At 42.2% G+C, this 19069-nt stretch overlaps 1 protein-coding gene across 1 annotated transcript in view; it reads left to right on the plus strand.

Moving 5' to 3' along the window:
- LOC309435151 (uncharacterized protein) overlaps positions 1–8842 on the plus strand; it is a gene marked incomplete at its 3' end in the record, with an annotated part of 86790 nt that extends 77948 nt beyond the window's left edge. Inside the window, exons 47-51 of the mRNA XM_082043069.1 lie at positions 4158–4439; positions 5120–5355; positions 6093–6339; positions 7208–7253; positions 8745–8842. Coding sequence (XP_081899195.1) covers positions 4158–4439; positions 5120–5355; positions 6093–6339; positions 7208–7253; positions 8745–8842 — 909 coding nt within the window. The remainder of the gene's footprint in view (positions 1–4157; positions 4440–5119; positions 5356–6092; positions 6340–7207; positions 7254–8744) is intronic.
- Positions 8843–19069: the final 10227 nt, after the last annotated feature.

Consider the following 19069-nt stretch of genomic DNA (forward strand, 5'->3'; position numbering starts at 1 on the left):
TATGCAGAGCACTAGCATAAAATTATGTCCCTTAAACATGCAGGACCCACGGGTTGCTCCCATTTCTGCATGCAGATGTTTTTTGTTGAGAAAAGTGGTGGAAAAGAATAAAGGCAGGGAGATATAGGGGGTAGGAAGGGAGGTAGGGGAGCTGTAGGTAATGGGAGAATGCAACCAGACTTTTGTAAATCTAATCTGCCAGTATAAAGGCAGTTGTTATTTTTAAATAAACTCAGTAAGAAGACTGCAAAAGGATGTGCTTGAACATGTACTTAAAGTGTATCTCAAAAGAGCGTTCAGATAGATGTATTCATTTAATTATAGAATCAAAGAATCATTTCGGTTGGAAGAGACCCTCAGGATCATCGAGTCCAGTCGTAACCTAGCCTAACTCTAGCACTATATTTGTGTAATGGACAAACAGAACAAAGGACAATCTAATACAAAGTCCTGCCTTTGGTCATCAGAGTAATATCTGCAGTCGAACTATCGCTCTTGTATTGCAACAGATTTCGTTGCCTTTTGTTAGAAAAAAAAATACATTATTGCAGCATGTGCTGGTGTATTGTTCCAAGAAGATTAATACTTGAGCCTTTTCTATGTATGAGGAAACACAAGTCCTCATGAACAGCTGCTGATAGTTTGGAGGTGCTCAGCTGAGTAGGATGAAGAGAGGTCACCATCTGTGCAGATGCCTGCTGGTGGCAGGCAAGAGTTCCTACCTTTGAGTTCAATCTGAAGGCAGGTCTAATTGTATAATCAAATAAGTGAAGGCATATTTCAGGTTCTTGTAACCTTCTTCATGCTCATCTACCTGTTTCACTAGGGCATGATCAGACAGCTGCAGCAGGAACTTGCTGATGCTCTTAAAAAGCAATCTATGTCAGAGGCTTAATGAAGTTACTGTCCAAGTCTTTGACATGGGAATGCTCTGTGCTTACTTGGAAAAAGGTTTCTGTTTCCTAAGTTGCTTTGCAAAATAAACTGATGTGTCCATAGGTTATTTTGTTTGGTTTGGCCAAGCAGGTTGTCTGGTTTCTGACGAACGCTAGGAATCCTGGACTGCTGCATTTGGGCTTTTTTATGCTGTCTCTGCTTTTTTTTCCCTCCCCTGCCACCAGATGCTGTCAATTCTGAATGCTTTTGTAGCTTATTCTGCATATAATTGGTTTGGGTTTGGTTTTGGGGTTTTGTTGTTGTTGGTGGTTGGTTGCTTTTGTTTTGTTTGGGGGGTTTGTTTGCTTTTCTTTATTTTTTTATCTCTTCTTCTCTCCCTTCTTTGGCCCTGCTCTAATTTGCCATCCTTAAGCAGCCTTCTTGCAAATGCACTGTAAGCTACTTTCTGAGGCAGGGGCCACCTTTGGCAGTGTTCTTACGACCACTGAAGTATAGAGGCCTGATCTAATCAGAAGTCATGTTAATCTATTATGCGGGAGTTGTGAAGTCACTTTAGGAGACGGATGAACTTTTCAATTCATATTTTTAGTGGAGGAGCAAACAAGCAGGTACAATAAAAAGAGTGTTACAAGTCACTGAAAGGCTTGGAAGAGCAGTGTTGGTGCTTAGAAATGTGCTGTAAGAAATCAGTGTAGGGATGGGAGAGGCCAGTTTGAAGATGCTGCAGTAAGACAGTTTGTGGTCATTTGCCAGTAGAAGCCAAGGTTTGAATGTACTTGAAATGATGATGGTCCATGGAGGAGAGGGTGTGCATACACACACGCAGTACTTGTATTCTTCAGCAGTAGTTGACTCCTCTCCACACAAGCTCACCTGACTACTGTGGATTCTTGCTGTGATTTTGCAGTTGTGGATGATTGCCGTGGAAAATAAAGCAAAAGAAGTCGAGGGCTTCCTCTTGGCATCTTCTGAGGCTAATACAACCGTAAAACAGCTGGAAGAACGTGTGCAACGGTAAGAGAATAACTCAGTGAAGCCAGATGTCTCTTGCTTTCTCGGACTTTGTGAAAACTACAGGACAGTCTTGTTGCATCACAACAAGTTCATACGCTATTTTCAAGGATGCTTTTGGTTTCGATCATGTTATTTCACACTGTTCTTTCACAAGTGGTGCTCTGGATTTCCATAACAAGACCTTTATTTCTTTTTAAGCCTCGAAATGGAAAATGCCAAGTTGGAAGCCACAGTCCAGCAGCAGGGCAATAAGATCGAAGCCCTTCAGCGAGACCAGCAAACGTCTGCATCAGTAAGCTGGTCACAAATTTCCCTTTTTGTGAGCTCCCAAGCCTAGTTAACTATTTCTGTGGGGAACTTTTAAGATGAGGTTTTCCTGGAGAGCCTAGGGGAGTTCAGTTCCTGTGTTCTTCCGAATACAGGCTTCTTACCTCTGAGAGGAAAGGATTTGGCACAAATATGCTGGTGTCACTATTGTCTGCATTAGACCTGTTGTGACATCGGATGCTGCTCCAGGCACTTGTGGCAATGTGTATTATTAAAGGTATTCATCAAGTTAACTCACGGAAATCCCACAGGGGATATTGATGCCAAGCACTTTGTGCCAGGGGCCTGACTGGCATCATCAGACTGGGACAAAAAATTATACTCCAGGACATCTGCTGTGCTGGATTGCTTTTCCTTTGGCCACTTGGTATGTGTTTCCATGAAGCAGTGAAGAGGAATGCCTGTGGTATCATTTGCAGAACTCAGTGTGAGCCTTGGAATTTCCCAGTGCCTCTATGCAGTGGTTAATTTTAGCTCAGAGAAGGTGCTTTCATCAGTGACCTTTATGAAGCAAATGATTTTTGTATTGTAACCAGTGAGCTCGGCTTCTTGCTATGACTCCAGCTGTTAGTGCTGAAGAGATTTTGAAAATAACTAGGTGTGAAAGTTGACCTTTGTACTGATACTGTCAAAGGAGGAAAGGGAGTCACAGTGCTGGTCCTTCCCCTTTGGTTAACAGGGCATGATTTTCAAATGTACTGTGGGTGGGAAAAGCTTAATACTTGTTTTCGTTGAAGATTCATCATATCCCACATGATGTTCTCTTTCCATAAACCAGAAGGCAGAGGTGATGATTGCTAACAATTTTACAGCGGCATCAAACTAAGGCTGTTTTGATCGTTGGTGCTGGTTGTAAATGCTGTAGAAATATTCATTTTTGGTAATGAGGTGTAAACTTCAGCCTGGAAAGTCATGGTGTGTTGTCTTGTTTCTTACAATGCTTCCGTAGATTCATAACCTCCTGGAACACTTAATAACTAGCTTGAGGACAACACAGGCAGCTGCAGAGGACCACCACCATCAGCAGGTACCTGACTGGCTTTGATGAATGACTGGTTTAGTCTTTGAATTTTTTGTGTGCAGCTAATTGATGAAAGCAAGACACATTCCTGTGTGATCTACTCTAGGTGTACCTGCTTTAGCAGGTGGGTTGGACTAGATGATCTCCAGAGGTCCCTTCCAACTGCAGCCACTCTGTGATATCAGGTGGGCTGTGTAGGCACAGTGCAGCTGACAAATACCCTTCTGGTTTTAGGGCAAGGCAGCCTCAAGGGAAAAGGCTGTGAATTTCTTCATTCCCCTGCTGCTGTGTTTTGTATCTGTGTTGTGGTGTGCAAGATACTTGTGTTCATCAGCATGATTTGCCTGATGAATTATTTCTCCCATGCCACGAGTGGGGAATGAGCAAGTGGCTGTGTGCTTCTTAGCTACCTACTGGAGTTCAACCGTGGCAGATGATGGACAGAATGATTGTTGTGGGCAGCAGGGAGATCTGTGGTTGAAAACTGAGAGAAGACTGAACTTAGGAGGCCAATCTTTTCTTGGCAGTTTTGTCAGAGGTTGCCCATGAGACCATGTCAGCTTCTGTCATGAGACCCAGTGTTTCACCTACTCTGTAAGGACACTTGAGAAAGTTGTACACCCTGAGGATTTTTTTATCTAAGCCTTTGTGCTAAGGTGTTCATGACCTTCTGTGTATCAGTAGACTTTTTTTTTTTCTTAGAGAATGCCACTAAAAGCTTCATGTCTATTTGCATTCTTTATACTTGAACGGAATCAGCAAGTTCTATTCCACTCAAATGTATTGACCTGTTTGGTTTTTCTGGTTTTGGTTGGTTGGTTTTCTTTGGTTTTGTTTTGGTTTGGTTTGGGTTTTTTTTATCTTTTTTCTTTTTTTTTCTTTTTTTTGCTGTCTACAGGTTGCAAAACTTTCCCAGCAGTTGGAGGCACAGTCTGAAAAATGCAAGCAGCTGGAAGCTGAAAATCAGGATTTGCGAGAAGAGTTGTCCACCATGCGTGAGAACTGTCGTAAACTGGAGACAAGCAAATGCCAGCTGATGGAAGTGGTGGCTAACCTGAAACATCAATTAAAGACTAGCATGGTGGATCACAACCTTATAGAACAATATAAAAGAGAAGTGGAACAACGAGCCGAACAAGAATTAAGACAAAAACTACAAGAAGTCAATCTATTTTTGCAGGTAAGTGAATTTCTTGTGTGTGCCTGTAGTCTCAATTATATACTTCTCTTGTGGTGATAATTTTGTAGTATGTTATTTTTGGTTCCTGATTCTGTGTGTTAGTGCTGTACTTCTTCTCCCACTGCCCTTCAGCAAAGATGGGAAATATGGTTGGGCAATGGTGCTTTCACGTGTGAGTAACGTGCCTGCAGGGTGCTGAATGCAAAGCTTGCCCAGGGTGGCTTTCTGTTTTGCAGTTCTTGGGCGGTATCACTGTCTGGCCTTGTTCTTACTGTTCATCCTTGAACTCAATATTGACACTTAGAGTTGTCACGGCCAGACATACAGTTCCTGCTTTGTCATTGTCCAGGGGAAAGCACTCAGAAAAGAAGTCACTGAAGTTGTACAGGGGGTAGAGGTCAGGGATCCTCATAATTTCTTGGAGGAATCCTTTTCTATATGCCCTGTCTTAGAGAGTAGTAGCTTTGATGAGTAATGGTTCTAAGAAGGGGTTTCTTTTGGAATGAAAAAAGCAATGTAACGTGGTAGTTCCAGAGTTCTGCCTTGATTGCTGATGGTAGTGAGGAGGCACAGTTGCCTCACTGAGTAAAGCTGGGCCCTCAAAATTGCGTACAAGAAACTGAGTGGTGGGGAGTCTTCTGTTTTCTTTGCGGTGGTTCAAAGTGCATTATCTCCTTCAGACGCAGGCAGCCTCCCAGGACAGATTAGAACAGATCAGAGCCAGTCATCACGCTTCCCTGCAAAAACAACTGAAACACAGGATTAGAGAACTTGAATTTGAATTGGACAAGATACAAAATATTCAACAAGACTATATATATAAAAAAGATTTCACCCAGGCGGAAGTGAAAAGGTACAAAGAGCTGTATCTGGAGGAGGTAAAAATTAGAAGATGCCTGGCAAATAAACTGGAAAGGTAAGTCCACGCTTTTTTGGAGTGGTAGTAAGATACTTTTTCCTCATACATTTTCCTCCTAAAATCCTTTTTCTATATCTGGTTAGTATTAGATATGTACACATAAGATGGTGTATTGTGAGGAAAGTACCTTAAGACCCTTCCCCTTTATTAGAACTGTCTTAATTTCTCTTTAGTGTTCCAGCAATAACACCACTGATCATGGCATTACTAGGGGATTTTTTAAGTTGTTTGTGCTTTAACAGGCAGCCTTTTTGCTAATCTCTAATACTCTCCTCCTCTTATTCTGTGTATGGCAGAAAAGATAAACTTGATGCTTGAATGACAGGCTCTTCAGGCAGCAGAATTTGATTCTGTGAAGCAAAAGCAAAAGAAATCTTTTCTGGATTCCATTTTAGCACCATGTCTGAGGTTTGAGCTCAGAGAGAGAGCCCAGAGTTCTTAGGCACATGACATGCCTTTCAGAAGAAGCGCTGTAAACACACGACATTCACAGGTTGCTTTGAAGCCCTAATGCTGACAAGTCCAAAGTGTTGGTAACTTGCTGGTCCTTGTAGGTAATGTGACTTCTTAGAAATAGGCTCTCCAAAAAACCTCGGATCAAATTATATTCTTGTTTTGGACGGTCTTAATCCCTTCTACTTTCAGAAGTCAAATAATAGTCAAAGACCTGGAGGTTAACTTTGTGGAAGAGTTCCTCCCACAGGTCATTCTTTGTATGCTTCTGAATGTTTCAGAGCTAATGAGAAACTCGCAGAAGCCAACGCGCATCTCCTTCAGGAACGCCATCGAAACAAATCGGTCATCGGAAGCAGCATCGTCAGTGGAGGTGTGGCTGCAAGTCCAGTTCTGTATTCAACCGAACGGGAACATCTTGGCAACAATTTGGCACTTAACGGAAGTCTGAGTCTAGGAGAAAGCTTCCTAAGCCTAGCTGGGAGCACATTATTATCAAGAAACAGGGTTGAAGCCTATGTGGCTAAGATAAGCATTTTGAAATACTGTTGTCAACTGCTGCTCAAGAGTATCTGTAAGCAAGGTTATTCTGCCTTTTAGCCTAAAGCTAGAATCCATTTGTAGTCAAGATGACAGTGTGTGGATTTCATCTGTTATAATGGAACTTCTTTAAACCATAGGAGTAGTCTGGTTTACCCTTCTTGCCAGTTCTGATATTCAAAAAGTTCTTGGTAGTAACAGCGGTTGTGTCTGAAGTACCAGGACTGTGCTGAAATTGAGTTCCTAGGCTCCAAGTATCATCTTATGGAGTCTCAGACGTACCAGCCTACTCTGTGCTCAGGTAACCCATGTGGGTAAGTAGTCAGTCAACACCGCTGTATGAAGAACAATTATTGAGAAGGTGACTGCTGCAGGGGAACCCGGGATGTTACTGCCTGAAGAGAGGTGCAGTGAGGTGAGAAGTGCCCGCTCAGGAGGCTTGGGATAGTCAGCGATGGTGCCTTTTCCGGGGACTGGGGGGAAGGAGAACAGTGGAGACATTTAGCTGACACTCGGCTCATGTGTTTGATGACAGACTTTAGCCAGACCTTCATTGTAATAATTCCCCTGTGCTTTCTTCCTGTATATTTTTTAAATGCCCAGTTATAATCCAGCAGGTGAGCTACAGATTGTTTTGTGCTAGTTAATGTTGCTCAGTAATGGGAATGTTACAACCTGCCTGACCAAGAGTTTCTCTTCATTAAAAAATCAGACCCCAAACCAAGACGTCTCTATTTGTTAGGATCTTTTAAGGCTTTTTCATGTTATGTTTGGGTTTTAAGAATTTTCTAGAGCTTTAGTGTTACAAAAATGTAGCTGTTAAAATATTAACTATATATTTTCTGTATAATTCTAGATACGGCAGGAACTGGATGAAAGAATCACTAAAGAAATTGAACAGGGTAATGTGTCATTATGTCAGGCATGTTTTTAAGGAAAAAGATGACTGTTCCTAACTCTTGAAAAGAATGGCTTGGAAGCTGTGAAGTTCCTGTTCTAAGCACAGATTTTCTTACTTTTTTTCTGCTAGCTTTCCAGTTTAGACTTGAATGTGAGACTTTCCTGCTCACCAGAATATTGTGCAGGAAGTTATGCGGTTGCCTGAAAAAAAGGCACAAAGACAACTAACTCATTTGTCCCACACAGATCCACTCAGCTTAAGCTAAAATCACCTTTCACGAGCGTTAATCTTCAAGCACAAACATCAAACATAAAAACAGCCCCGGGATAAGATTTGTATAACTTCAGCCATCACTACTTCTTCCCTGTACCTCAACTGCATTCAGCTCTAAACCACACCATACACGTTCCCTGCTGTTAGTTCTTAATGTTTGCTGTCGACTATTCATTGCTTCTATTTGTAGCTTATGTCTTGCAGTCTTTTTTGAAGAATATAATCAGTGACAAAATATACCCTTTCTTTAGGAAAAGTTAATTCCGTAGTGTTTAGGCACACACGAGTTTCAATACTTGTAATGCATAGCATAAAATACATGCTCTATAATATGAGGCCAGGTGTCCAAAGAGGAATTTCACCTCTTCATGATAAGTGGTCCCCCAGAGTCACCACTTTGCAGTGACTGGTGCTATTTGAAAGCAAGTAGGCCCTGAGAACGTTTCCTTCTGTTTCTGTGTGCTCTGAATCACACAGAGAGTGTTCAGCTGTGGCCTCAGAGCTATTTCCATGTGTCTGAATGGACACAAAGTCATTGCATCGTGTCCGCGTGCGTTTTGAACGTAGTTGTGCGTCTGACAGGAGTCATAGAGTGTGCTTGGTTTGGGCACCTTGTCTAAAAAACGTGGCTGGAGAAAGATGGCAAAGGTGTCTTTGCTTTCACGGATTATGTGTTTTCATGGAGGAAAGAGGGTTTTGCCAGGGTGAGTTACAGAAATGCCCCTCAGAGAAGGTGCCAGGCTGGGAGACTTGTCCTGACCTGGCTGCGCTGGACAAGCGTTGGTGTTTTCACAGCCAGATTCTTTCCAGTTTGTCACAGTGAATGCAGAAGCTGGTTTTTAGGAGTAGCGTTCCAGTAAATTACTGGTTTGAACATTTAAGGAAAACAGACACTTGAGGCTGAAGAGGCCTGCAGGAGGCTGAATTCAGCACTGGTGTAATCAGGTGCATTCCCTGAAGATGTTCAGCGTGGAACCTCTGGAATTGCTTTCACCAGCTTTAGAAATACTGCTGACTGATAAGCACATGAGGGGAAAAAACCAACAAAAAGTATTTCTTCCTTTGTGCCTGCCCCTTTCATTGTTACGTTCCCTTGGAAGTTTTCAAACCTCTTTCTGGACTGTAGTTTCTTCAGTTACCCCTAATGTTTTTACAGTGATTTATTTGGCTGTGTCTACTGGAAAAGTAACACCAGCAATCTTGTCTCTTTTCTCCCCAGCCACTGCTGCGCTTGAAACTGGATCTACTGGAGCTTCTCCCGTGGGATCCACTGATAGATCTTCAAAAAATGTCCATGTTGACCAGGATCCACTTTGAGGGCAATACGGGAGGACTGTGATGTTTTAACCAAAAGTTATCTGATCTGAGTAAAATGCTAGGGAAAGGCTCTGGAAATTCTCTCTGTTTTCCCATCCCTTGTTTCAGATGTGAAAACATGTTTATTGCAGTTTGAATATAAATGTATTTATTGCAGTTTGAATGTGAAATAAATAACTTCCACTTTTTCTGTGGATAAACAACGTTTAATCCAATTCCTTGTATTCCTTAAACATGTGTTCATTAGAGCATAAGCAAAACAGCGCTGGGTGCGTGGGGGATTCGCTCCGCCCAACACGCACACCTTTAAACAATAAGAAGTGTGCTTAAATACAGTAAGGTATTACATATTCATAATGACCCCAGGAATGCCTATACATATTCATAACCTTTCCCCGCTTCTTATTAAAATGAGTCTCAGATAACCATTTCCATAGTCTCCACCTGACCCTCCTCTGTTGCGCCTGCGCAGTGTCACTTGGTGATTTTGAGGAGGGGTCTTTGGGGTCTTTGGATGAAGGCTCCTTCAGCTTCGTCACAGTGAACTTTTTACCCTTGGCTCATTATGTTGAATTGGCTGGGACCCAAGCTGCCAAGTCAATTGAAACCAGACTGGCGCCCCTTTTGCTGTAAATCTTCATTATCTTGTCTCCTCAAGTTTACGGCTAGGTGCAGTAAAACTTCTTATCTTGGCATTCAATAGGGTTCTGTTTTTCTTAACATAAATTTACATGAAGCTCTAAACTAAGCATTTATTGTGTGGCTAAGCCTTAAAATGTTAGTTTGTTAGTAGGCACCCACTATATGTTTAGTTAACCCTTAAAATGTTAGTTCCCTCTGTCAATATAACTTCATAAGCAAGTTTCATAACTTTTTACATAGAACTTAACCACCTTTTCCTTTTTCCAGGTTCAGAGCCCGTGCCTCATTTGGTTATATCTGTAAACATTAAACATCTTAGCACAAATCACAACTGCATTTCTCACAATTCCCCCTTTTTCTTTTTATCCTATTGATTCGTGCTTTAGCTTCCAAGTTAGCTAGCACTTGCCTAGCAGCGGCTAGGTCCAGTTTGGTGTTATCTTTTAAAATCATTAATTTATACCCCGTTCCTTTTGTTGCCATTTCAGGATCTATAGGCATGCCCGAGATTTGCATGCCTTGGACTACTGAATGTATTAACCGAATAAAGCACGGGATCATACATGGCACAAACAGTAAACCCAGAAATGCACATACTACCATGAACCCTATTTTCTTCCACCAGGCTACCATTTCGAGACCAATATCCATTAGGTGGACCTGGGTACCAAGTGGGAGGATTACAGGTATTTGATGAATTTGCCCACAACACTAACTTTCAGTCATTTGAGACCCCCGACATATCCAGCATGAGGTGACATTTAATTCCTGGGCTATTTTTCCATAAGATCTATAAACAGGTTTTTCCCTACTGTTGGTAATTGTAATCCCTTGTCTTTTTGCCTTATTTCTTCATACCAATCACTGCTTTTCTGTACCAATTTCTGTTTCTCTTGCTTTTTTTTTTAATTCCTGAGTGGCACTCTTAACTATCTCCTCCTTATACTGATCTTGCACTCCCCCTCCATCTGAATAGCCCCACATACCAGCTTGTGTAAAACAGATATGCTGTTCTCCCCTAGGGCAGGAAACAGAGCCTACACCGAGTCCACCCTTCCCTAGGTTAGTTGCTACCCATAATTTCTGCCCTTGGATTTCACACTCCTCCAATTTCGTTCTATCATAACAATCAGAGTTAATATGAGCGTGATAGCTCATAGCTCGTAGCACTTGATACAGGGATTAGCCAGGCTAACTTGGGAACAATAAGTCACCACTCCTAGCAAGAGGATCAGGTCCAGGTTTCTACACCCTCTGCCTCTCTGGCCTACCAGGCTGCAGCTGGCAGCCGAGTTCGTCATCTTCTCGGCAGCAAGGGTAGTGTTCCCAACTTTCCTATTTTTGCCGTTAGCATGGCGACTATCGTTTCCCAACTCTCGGCCTTCACTTCCCAGGAACAACAGGAGCAACATGGAATTTGATTTCTCTTTCTTCTCTATTCTTCTCATCACTGGTGGACTCTCTAAATTCCCATTCACACCTTTAGTAAATACCTCCCACCATTCTTCGCTATTCTTTTTCTGTTCTTCCAGTGACGACTAGAATCCTCAACCTAGCTTTGGTTTCCTTATCTTCTGTTCTTAGACATTTATTACACAATCCTGTTGATAAGTTCCCTTTGTGGATATGCTTATACCACAGTCCATTTACAACCTAAACATCAAATATAAATAGAGAATTACATATACAACTTGGTTCAACATATTTAACTATTAAACCATTCTCATTTTCATTTATACTGGGCATTCACATTAATAATACTAACAGTAGTTACACCACCGATCCCGTGTCAATTTCAATTTCAATTCCCCCGGTTCTTGAGTTGCTTTCCAGGTTTTTCTTCCATCAGTGATCCTTTAACTCAAGAGACGCGTGTCCATCCTTTCTCTGCAGTCTGAACAGTTGTTTCTGTAGTTAACAAAACAAGAAAAGGCCCCTCCCATCATGGGGTTGGAGTTTCTTCTTTCCGGGTTTTAATTAGTATTGCCCCCATATCTACCAAAAATTCTACTTGTTTTGTTCTTTTGGGTTTCTTCTCACCAATGCGGTAAGCACCACCCAGGCTGGTCACCCAGAAGAACTAAAAGGTGATCGTGAAAAATATAGTTTTCCAGGTTGCACCCGGGTTACCTTCCATGGTGTTTCACAGGCTTTCTTCCATCTAGAATGATGAATCCAGGCATTTTGCTCTTTAATATTGGTAGCAGTGAAGGATATCAGGAGGTCTTGAAACGGACCTTCCTATTATGGTTCCAAAGGTTTCTGCAAAAGACTTCACATACGTGTAAATAAAATGTGGCCCTCTATCAGAGGATATAACAGCTGGAACTCCAAACCTTGGTGGTATTTCGTGTATCAATGTTCTAGTCACCTCCTAAACTTTTGCTGTCCTGGTAGGGAATGCTTCTGGCCAACCTGAAAAAGTATCAGTTAATACCAACAAATATCGGTACCCCCCCTTTTCCTGGGAGTTCTGAAAACTCAATTTGCCATTGTGGTCCAGGCCCATTCCCCTTCCCCATTTGACCCATTTCTAGCTTGGGCATATTTTTGGGATTAGTCTGGAGGCAAAGATCACACTGCTGTCACCTGTTTTACAGCGATATACAAATTTCTAGCTCCAGTTTCCCTAATCAAATGTTTGCATGGTGGTTCTACTCCCCAAAATCCTTTCTTATGTTCTTCCCTTACTAAAGGCCAAACTACATGAAAGGGGACAATAAGTTTTCCCTGAGGGGTGTGAACCCACCCTTCCTTAGTAGATGATTCCTCTAAATCTATGATGAGTTTCGATTCTCTTTAGTATACTCTGGCTTACCTTTTAAAGAGACCCGCCCGCCAAGGACCAGAGCACTTTCTGTTTTTACCTTTTTGCTTAGTCCTTTGTTTTGCCTCTCTGTCCGCCAGCCTTTTCTGATTCCGAGCTCACTTTCTGGTGTGCCTTATTATGCATGATTGCCATTTTCATAGGAAGTTGAACTGCTTCCGGTAGTTTCAATATTTCTTCCGCACGTTTGATATGTTTGCCTTGAGAGTTCAAAAGTCCCTTTTCTTTCCAAATTGCTCTGTGCACATGCACAACCCCCACGGTTAGCTGCTTCCGTCCATAAACCAGTTTTCAGCGTTTTCAATAGGAATGTCTTTTAGGTCTGGTTGATTGGATTATGTTGCTTCCATGGGCTCCAGGCAGTCATGATGAACTGGTTCTCCAAAGTTACCACTGAGGAAAGAAGCTGGGTTGACAATGTTAGTGACGATAATTTCTACACCATTTTGTTAGACGCTGTGTGGGATAGTAGCACAGTCATTTTCTGACCCATGGTAAATCTCCAGGCCTCCTGTATATTCAGTACCACTGCAGCAACTGCCCGCAGGCATCCAGGCCACCCCTTTGCAGTTGCGTCTAACTGTTCGGAGAAATAGGCCACTGCTCGTCAATATGGGCCAAGATCCCGTGCCAATATACCCAAGGCTATTCCCTCTTTCTTGCGAAAGTACAGGAAAAATGGTTTACTCACATCTGGGAGTCCTACAGCAGGGGCTGACATCAAAGCCTTTTTAAGTTCTTTAAAGGCTCATGTGGCTTCCTTATTCCATTGCAGGTGTTCCTCGTCCATAGGGTCCAGGTCACACACGTCTCCTTGGTTCTAGTAGCGAATAAAATGTCATCCACATATTGTAGCATCTGTCCCTCATCAGACGAGGCTTCCCAGCATTCAAAATCTTTAGCAAGCTGATTTCCAAATATTGTCGGGCTTTTCGTGAATCTTTGTGGCAACACCGTCCATGTGAGCTGGGTTTTAAAGTTATTTTTAGGGTTCTCTCATTCAAATGCAAATATTGTCTGGCTAGCTTCATGGAGAGGGAGGCAAAAGAAAGCATCTTTTAAATCTAAAACGATAAACCAAGTCAAATTAGGTGTTAATACTCTCAGAAGGGTGTATGGGTCTGCTACCACTGGGTAGAGGTCCTCAGCTACTTTGTTTATAGCTCATGAGTCCTGAACCACCCAATATGACCCATCTGGCTTGCGGACAGGCAACACAGGGGTGTTAGAACTGGACTCACATTCCTTTAATAACCCTATTTGCAGGAATTTCTCTATTACTGGCCGAATTCCTACTTCTGAACCTGGGTCAGAAGGTGTATATGTTATGTATATGTTATGGATTGACAGCAGCAGATGGTGTTCACTGTTTGCACCCGCAAATCAAGTTGATAACTGTATTTCTTGACACACTGCCAACTGTGAATATGCAAATTGCTTTTCATTGATAGCACCACCGTTCCCTACCCTTAAGCACTGCTTTAGCTGAGGTTGCTGTTATAGCTGACCTTTCGACTACCTATTAATAATTAATTACTATTGATCACTGCTACAAGCACAATTAGCACAGTTAATGTTACACAGGCAAGAGGGCAGTCCATGCTTTACTCAGGATAATTTGGACCACATACCAGTTAGGCCTTATGGGCACAGCGGTGGATCACAAATGACAAGCACAATTTTCACTTTTGATCTTCCCTTGCCACTTAAGGGAGCACAAATTCTGCTCCCACCTCGTAGGGCCATTCCCAGATGTCTACTGCGGTGTCTGCATGTAGAATGGAGCTCTAGGCATCTTTGTAAACAAAAAGAAACCTCCCCTTCACATTTATAAACACTGGTGGCCTCTACATGAATTCTAATGCCAGTCACTTTTTCTCTCAGTTGTATTATCAAAACGCTGTGCATACAACCACATTCCTGTTGCAGGAATGAACAGACAGTTCTTATCCAACCCAAATGCTCCTCTTTAATGGCTTTTCATGAAAGAGCATCAATCATGCTGGAATATTTCTGTATTTCCCAGTACAAAGCCAGCAGGCCTTTCACAGCAGCTAGGCAGCCACAGCAGAAATCACTTACCAAGGAATCCTGAACCACACAGGCCCAATCCAGCTCCCTTTTCCATACAATTCTTCAGATGAACTCCATCAACAATGTGCCTTTGTATTTACTGTTTTTACCGTTATGAAACACAAATTGGTTTATGCTGTCCTCTAATTTTCATGACTTGCAGGGCTGTATCCTGGAAATGCACCAACATTTTGGAGAAGCTGGGCTTTAGAACCGGGTTTGCTTCCTGACATCCATAATGGAGCCGATCCTTCTTCCAGAATAAAGGGACTTCTTTTTAATTACCCATTTATTTTGGGGCAAGGAAGAAGTTACTTTAAACATGGGCTGAATTTAATCTCCTCTCTATAAATGACTGGCTGTATTACTTTCCAGCTCTATTCCTTAAGCAAAATCCTGCACCTGCATTTTGCCATCTGCCATCTGAGGGGCCCGAGTCACTGTGCGAAAAATCAGCTTTCACTCTGGACACAGAAGACGTGTAGATGTTCTGGGCATGAAGACAGGAGCAAACAGACAAAAACACATACCAGAAGCACAGGGAAAATTGATGGATCCCTCAGAAGTCTCTCTCTCTCTCTCTCCATTAAGTTATTGAGGGTCAGGTGGCTCACAGCAGAGTGCATGAAAGCTTCAGTGCTTCCATAAATAATGCTCAGCTGCCCAAAGGCCCAAGCTGCTGCAGGGCATTGCCCTGGGTGCATCTGTGCGCTGCAGCGTGGCATTGACAGCCAATGGTAGGACAAGGGGTAATGGGTGCAAACTGGAACACAAGAGGTTTCACTTAAATTTGAGAAGAAACTTCTTCTCAGTGAGGGTGACAGAGCACTGGAACAGGCTGCCCAGGGGGGTTGTGGAGTCTCCTGCTCTGGAGACATTCAAAACCTGCCTGGACACCTTCCTGTGTAACCTCATCTAGGTGTTCCTGCTCCGCAGGGGGACTGGGCTAGATGATCTTTTGAGGGCCCTTCCAATCCCTGACATTCTGTGATTAGCGGTGTGGTCACCCGGCAATTCCCCTTCAGCTAAGGGCAGTTCTGCTGGCACCTGCGCTTTGCTGTTGAAACTCAGAAAAAGCATCACTAGAACAAAACCCAAAACTACCACCATACACAACATGGTTGTAGAGCGTCATACATGTCTTATCCACACATAAAATGTTATGACTCTCAGATTCACGTTTGTCTTTCTTACTGCTTTCTGCACTGGCTGGGCTTCTGAAAAATGGTGGAATTAGAAGTTAAAGAGCATAAACTCCAAAATTACTCGGTGGATGTTATAAACTATGCAAGATGTTAAACCCGTCTCTAGATAAAACCCCTTCACCACATAACAATCGTCACTTAAATTATAACAATAGCTAACCTTACCAAATATTTGAATTCTGTTCCATTTCTCATCAGAGACTGTTGCCACTCAGATCCTGACAATTTTTAATGGAAAGTGAGCTGATGACTTTTCAGGGAAGCAGCCCTACTAATCAGAAGTGCAATTCCAGAGAGCAATCCTACCCTGTTTTAGTTACACAAAATAAGCTTAAGCTTGCTTTTTCAAAGATGTTGAGCATTAGCACTTCCTAGATTTAAGGTGCACTCTACGCCCGACTCTTGTATCCAGGATGAGTTAGGACAAGCAGCAGAAGAAACACGGCAAAAAGCAAGAAGGCTGTTTCCGTTTGGCGTCGATGGGCACACACTTTCACGCACTTTGCACTTGAAATTTAATGATGGAAATCGTTCTGCACCCTCCTACCACTAATGATGCGATTGTTAGCAGCAAGGTGGGCCCCAGTCCTATTGACTGTTTACATCTTCACGTGCCCTGGGTTTGAAATCTATTTCCAAACTAACTGAGGTTCTATTGTGTGATATTTCCTCGGCAGCATCACACATTTTCAATCGGCATCAGCTCCTCAGCCGTGATCACTTCCTGCCTTGGCTTCTGTTCAGCACCGCAACTCCCAGCAAAACACAAGTCCCGTAGATCCAGCCTGTGTACATGAAATTGTGTAGATGAAGTGCTATTTAAGTGGCAGGTGGCAAGAACTGTTTTTATTCCCTGGAAATGCCATAAACTGAGTTTGAAATGCTGGTAAATGGCTAGAGTTTTTATTGCTACATTCTTTTCCTGGTCTTTTGTATGTATATTGCTTTGAATAGAGCTTTGACAATCTATGGCCTGTATCTGACTGAGGACACTACGGTTTGCAGAAACATCCCAACGTTCATCCACAGTGGCGTCCATCTGCATCATAAGCCGAGTTGAACTCTGAAATTATACAAGTGAGAATTCCCATAGATTTAAGCACAAAAATCCAAAGCAAGAGCCATCATTTTAAAATTATATTTTAGGATAAGAAGGTTCCATATGGAATTTTAGTGCCCTACAATGTGTCTGAGAATGTTTTCTCACAATTTCTCATAATATGAATGACATGCACACTAACTGTATTTCTGTTAAAAAGAACTCCACTATAACGAGCGTTGCTATAAAACCTAACTTTGCGCACGTTCAACAGGTTTCTATCCTGCTTACTTCATTTTTGTATGGATTTCCCTACTTCAAATTGAGCTTCTTCGATTACTCCACTTGCATAATTTCCACTGCAGTTTCTGTGCAGAGCACTGGAATCACCACTGCTGGAAAAATAAACATTCAAGATAAATCTAGAGCATAAAACAAAAATAAGATGATGGGACAACCGCTGAAGATGTTTCAGTGGAGAAAACTGGTACATGCACATGCCCTTGTGCTCCCTCGAGTAACAAACACCTTTTATCGAAAAGTGCAAGTGGCAGGAAAGAAGTTCAGCATTGAATGAAACGTGTTGGCACCAGGTAGCACCATTAGTGATGTAATGCTGAACGGCAGCAGCATGTTGTTCAACACAAGTTCCAGAGTTCCGGGAACGTGCTGCAAGGCTGCAGGAAGGAAGATATCACCGCCTAGATAAGGTCAGGCTTTAGCACTAGCAAGAAGCTCTTGGCAGAAGTCTGAATGCTATTGTGTTTTCAACTTTGATTTCTACCTTTGTCAGCGGAGCTTTTATTTTCTTCAGGGTAAATGCTGCTACTGGAGGAAACGTCAACATTTCTGCCATTACTGTAAAAAAAAGTCCCTGAAAAGGACCCTACAACAGAACACAGCACACTGGAAGAGGCTATCGGAACAGGATTTCTGGACAGGTGCCTGGCTCTTCACTATCTTCTGTCATATGTTTTTAATCTAAGCCTGGTACATTTTCCCTCTCCCACCTCAAGGCTTGATCTGTACAGATATGACCTTCTGGCACATCTGGCTTTTCATCTGTGAATCCCTGATACATAAGGTATTCCTTATTACCTACGCATCAGGGAAGCTAAGACTGATTGATATAACGCTGCTTTTCTGCATCTGTAACGCTACTGAAGAACTCTCTTCCACTTATAAAAAAAATCCAGAGACTTATGTCATGATTCTAATCAACAAACTGCAGTTTCTGCAACTGGAAATCAGAAATATGAACACAATTAGTACAAAATTAGTAGAGTTGCATACACAGGTGTTAAAATGTGCCATAGACCAAATGTAACAAGCAAGCACAAAACATCTTGATGTTTCACTGGCATGACTCACATTCGTAGTTTCCAAGTCTCTTCTCCTTAGTCTTCTGCATTCTTGAAAAGCACCTTCGTAGTTGTTCACATTTAATTCTTAAAGGAACAACATCTCATGGCTTGCTATTTGTCCTGTTAATGGTAGAATTAAATTATTTCTTATCAATGCAAGGAGAGCACAACTCTGGCATTTAGGATCATTTCTGTAGAAATCTGCAGAATAACATTCTTAGCAGAGTGCAGCTTCATGCAGCAGAGGGTAAGAGGTGGAATATGTTACCATGGGTACAAAGCACCTACTGATCTGGTACCTTTGCTATCAAAGTAGTATGTTGATGGCCATGAGATAAATCTATTGTACAAACCACCCATAGTTTATCTTCAGCTCTAGCACAGTGTGTTTAATATGTCTCTCAGCTACTTTATTTATAAAATGGATTGAAGAATAAACACTAACTACGGGGACTAAGGATAACAGGCTATAGTTGACAGCAAAGGTTGAGTCACACAGAAATTCCCCACTGTCAGAAAAAGTCCTCAAAACAGAATCTATGCTCTTTCAATCCAGTAACCTGCCTGTAGGCCACATAATATTTGAAAAACTTTGATTGTAAATACGTGGACAGGGAGGCACTTCACATGCACTGCAATTAGGGAAGCTGCCCTTGGGCCACAGAAGCTGGTTTCTCCCTTGCTTCATGCACACCACATGAATTAAATTAATCTCCTTATAGGCCAGCTCTGTCATTTTGCTGGAGGCATCCTTTTCCAGTACTAGTCAAGACTTGTCCTCTCTCTCCAAGATCTCTATTAAACAAACAAAAGGAGGAAGTGACCAACCTAGGGCAACGCAGGAAACTTAACGCAATATGACAATTACCTCCAATTCAGCGTTACTTCCTTTTGTCCTTAACATCACCTTTCTCTGCCCTGCTCCTTTTTGTAAAATTGGATTATTACTCTGCAAGGACTCATTGGATTTTACGGAATATCACCTGTTCTTTATTGGCTTTTTAATCTAGGCTCTTTGCAGGAAAGGACAGTTTCCAAGAACACTGTGGACTATGACCCCTTTTTCCTATTTCAGCA

This window comes from Streptopelia decaocto (assembly GCF_964273445.1).
Source record: "Streptopelia decaocto genome assembly, chromosome: 1".
In the NCBI taxonomy this organism is placed as follows: Eukaryota; Metazoa; Chordata; class Aves; order Columbiformes; family Columbidae; genus Streptopelia; species Streptopelia decaocto.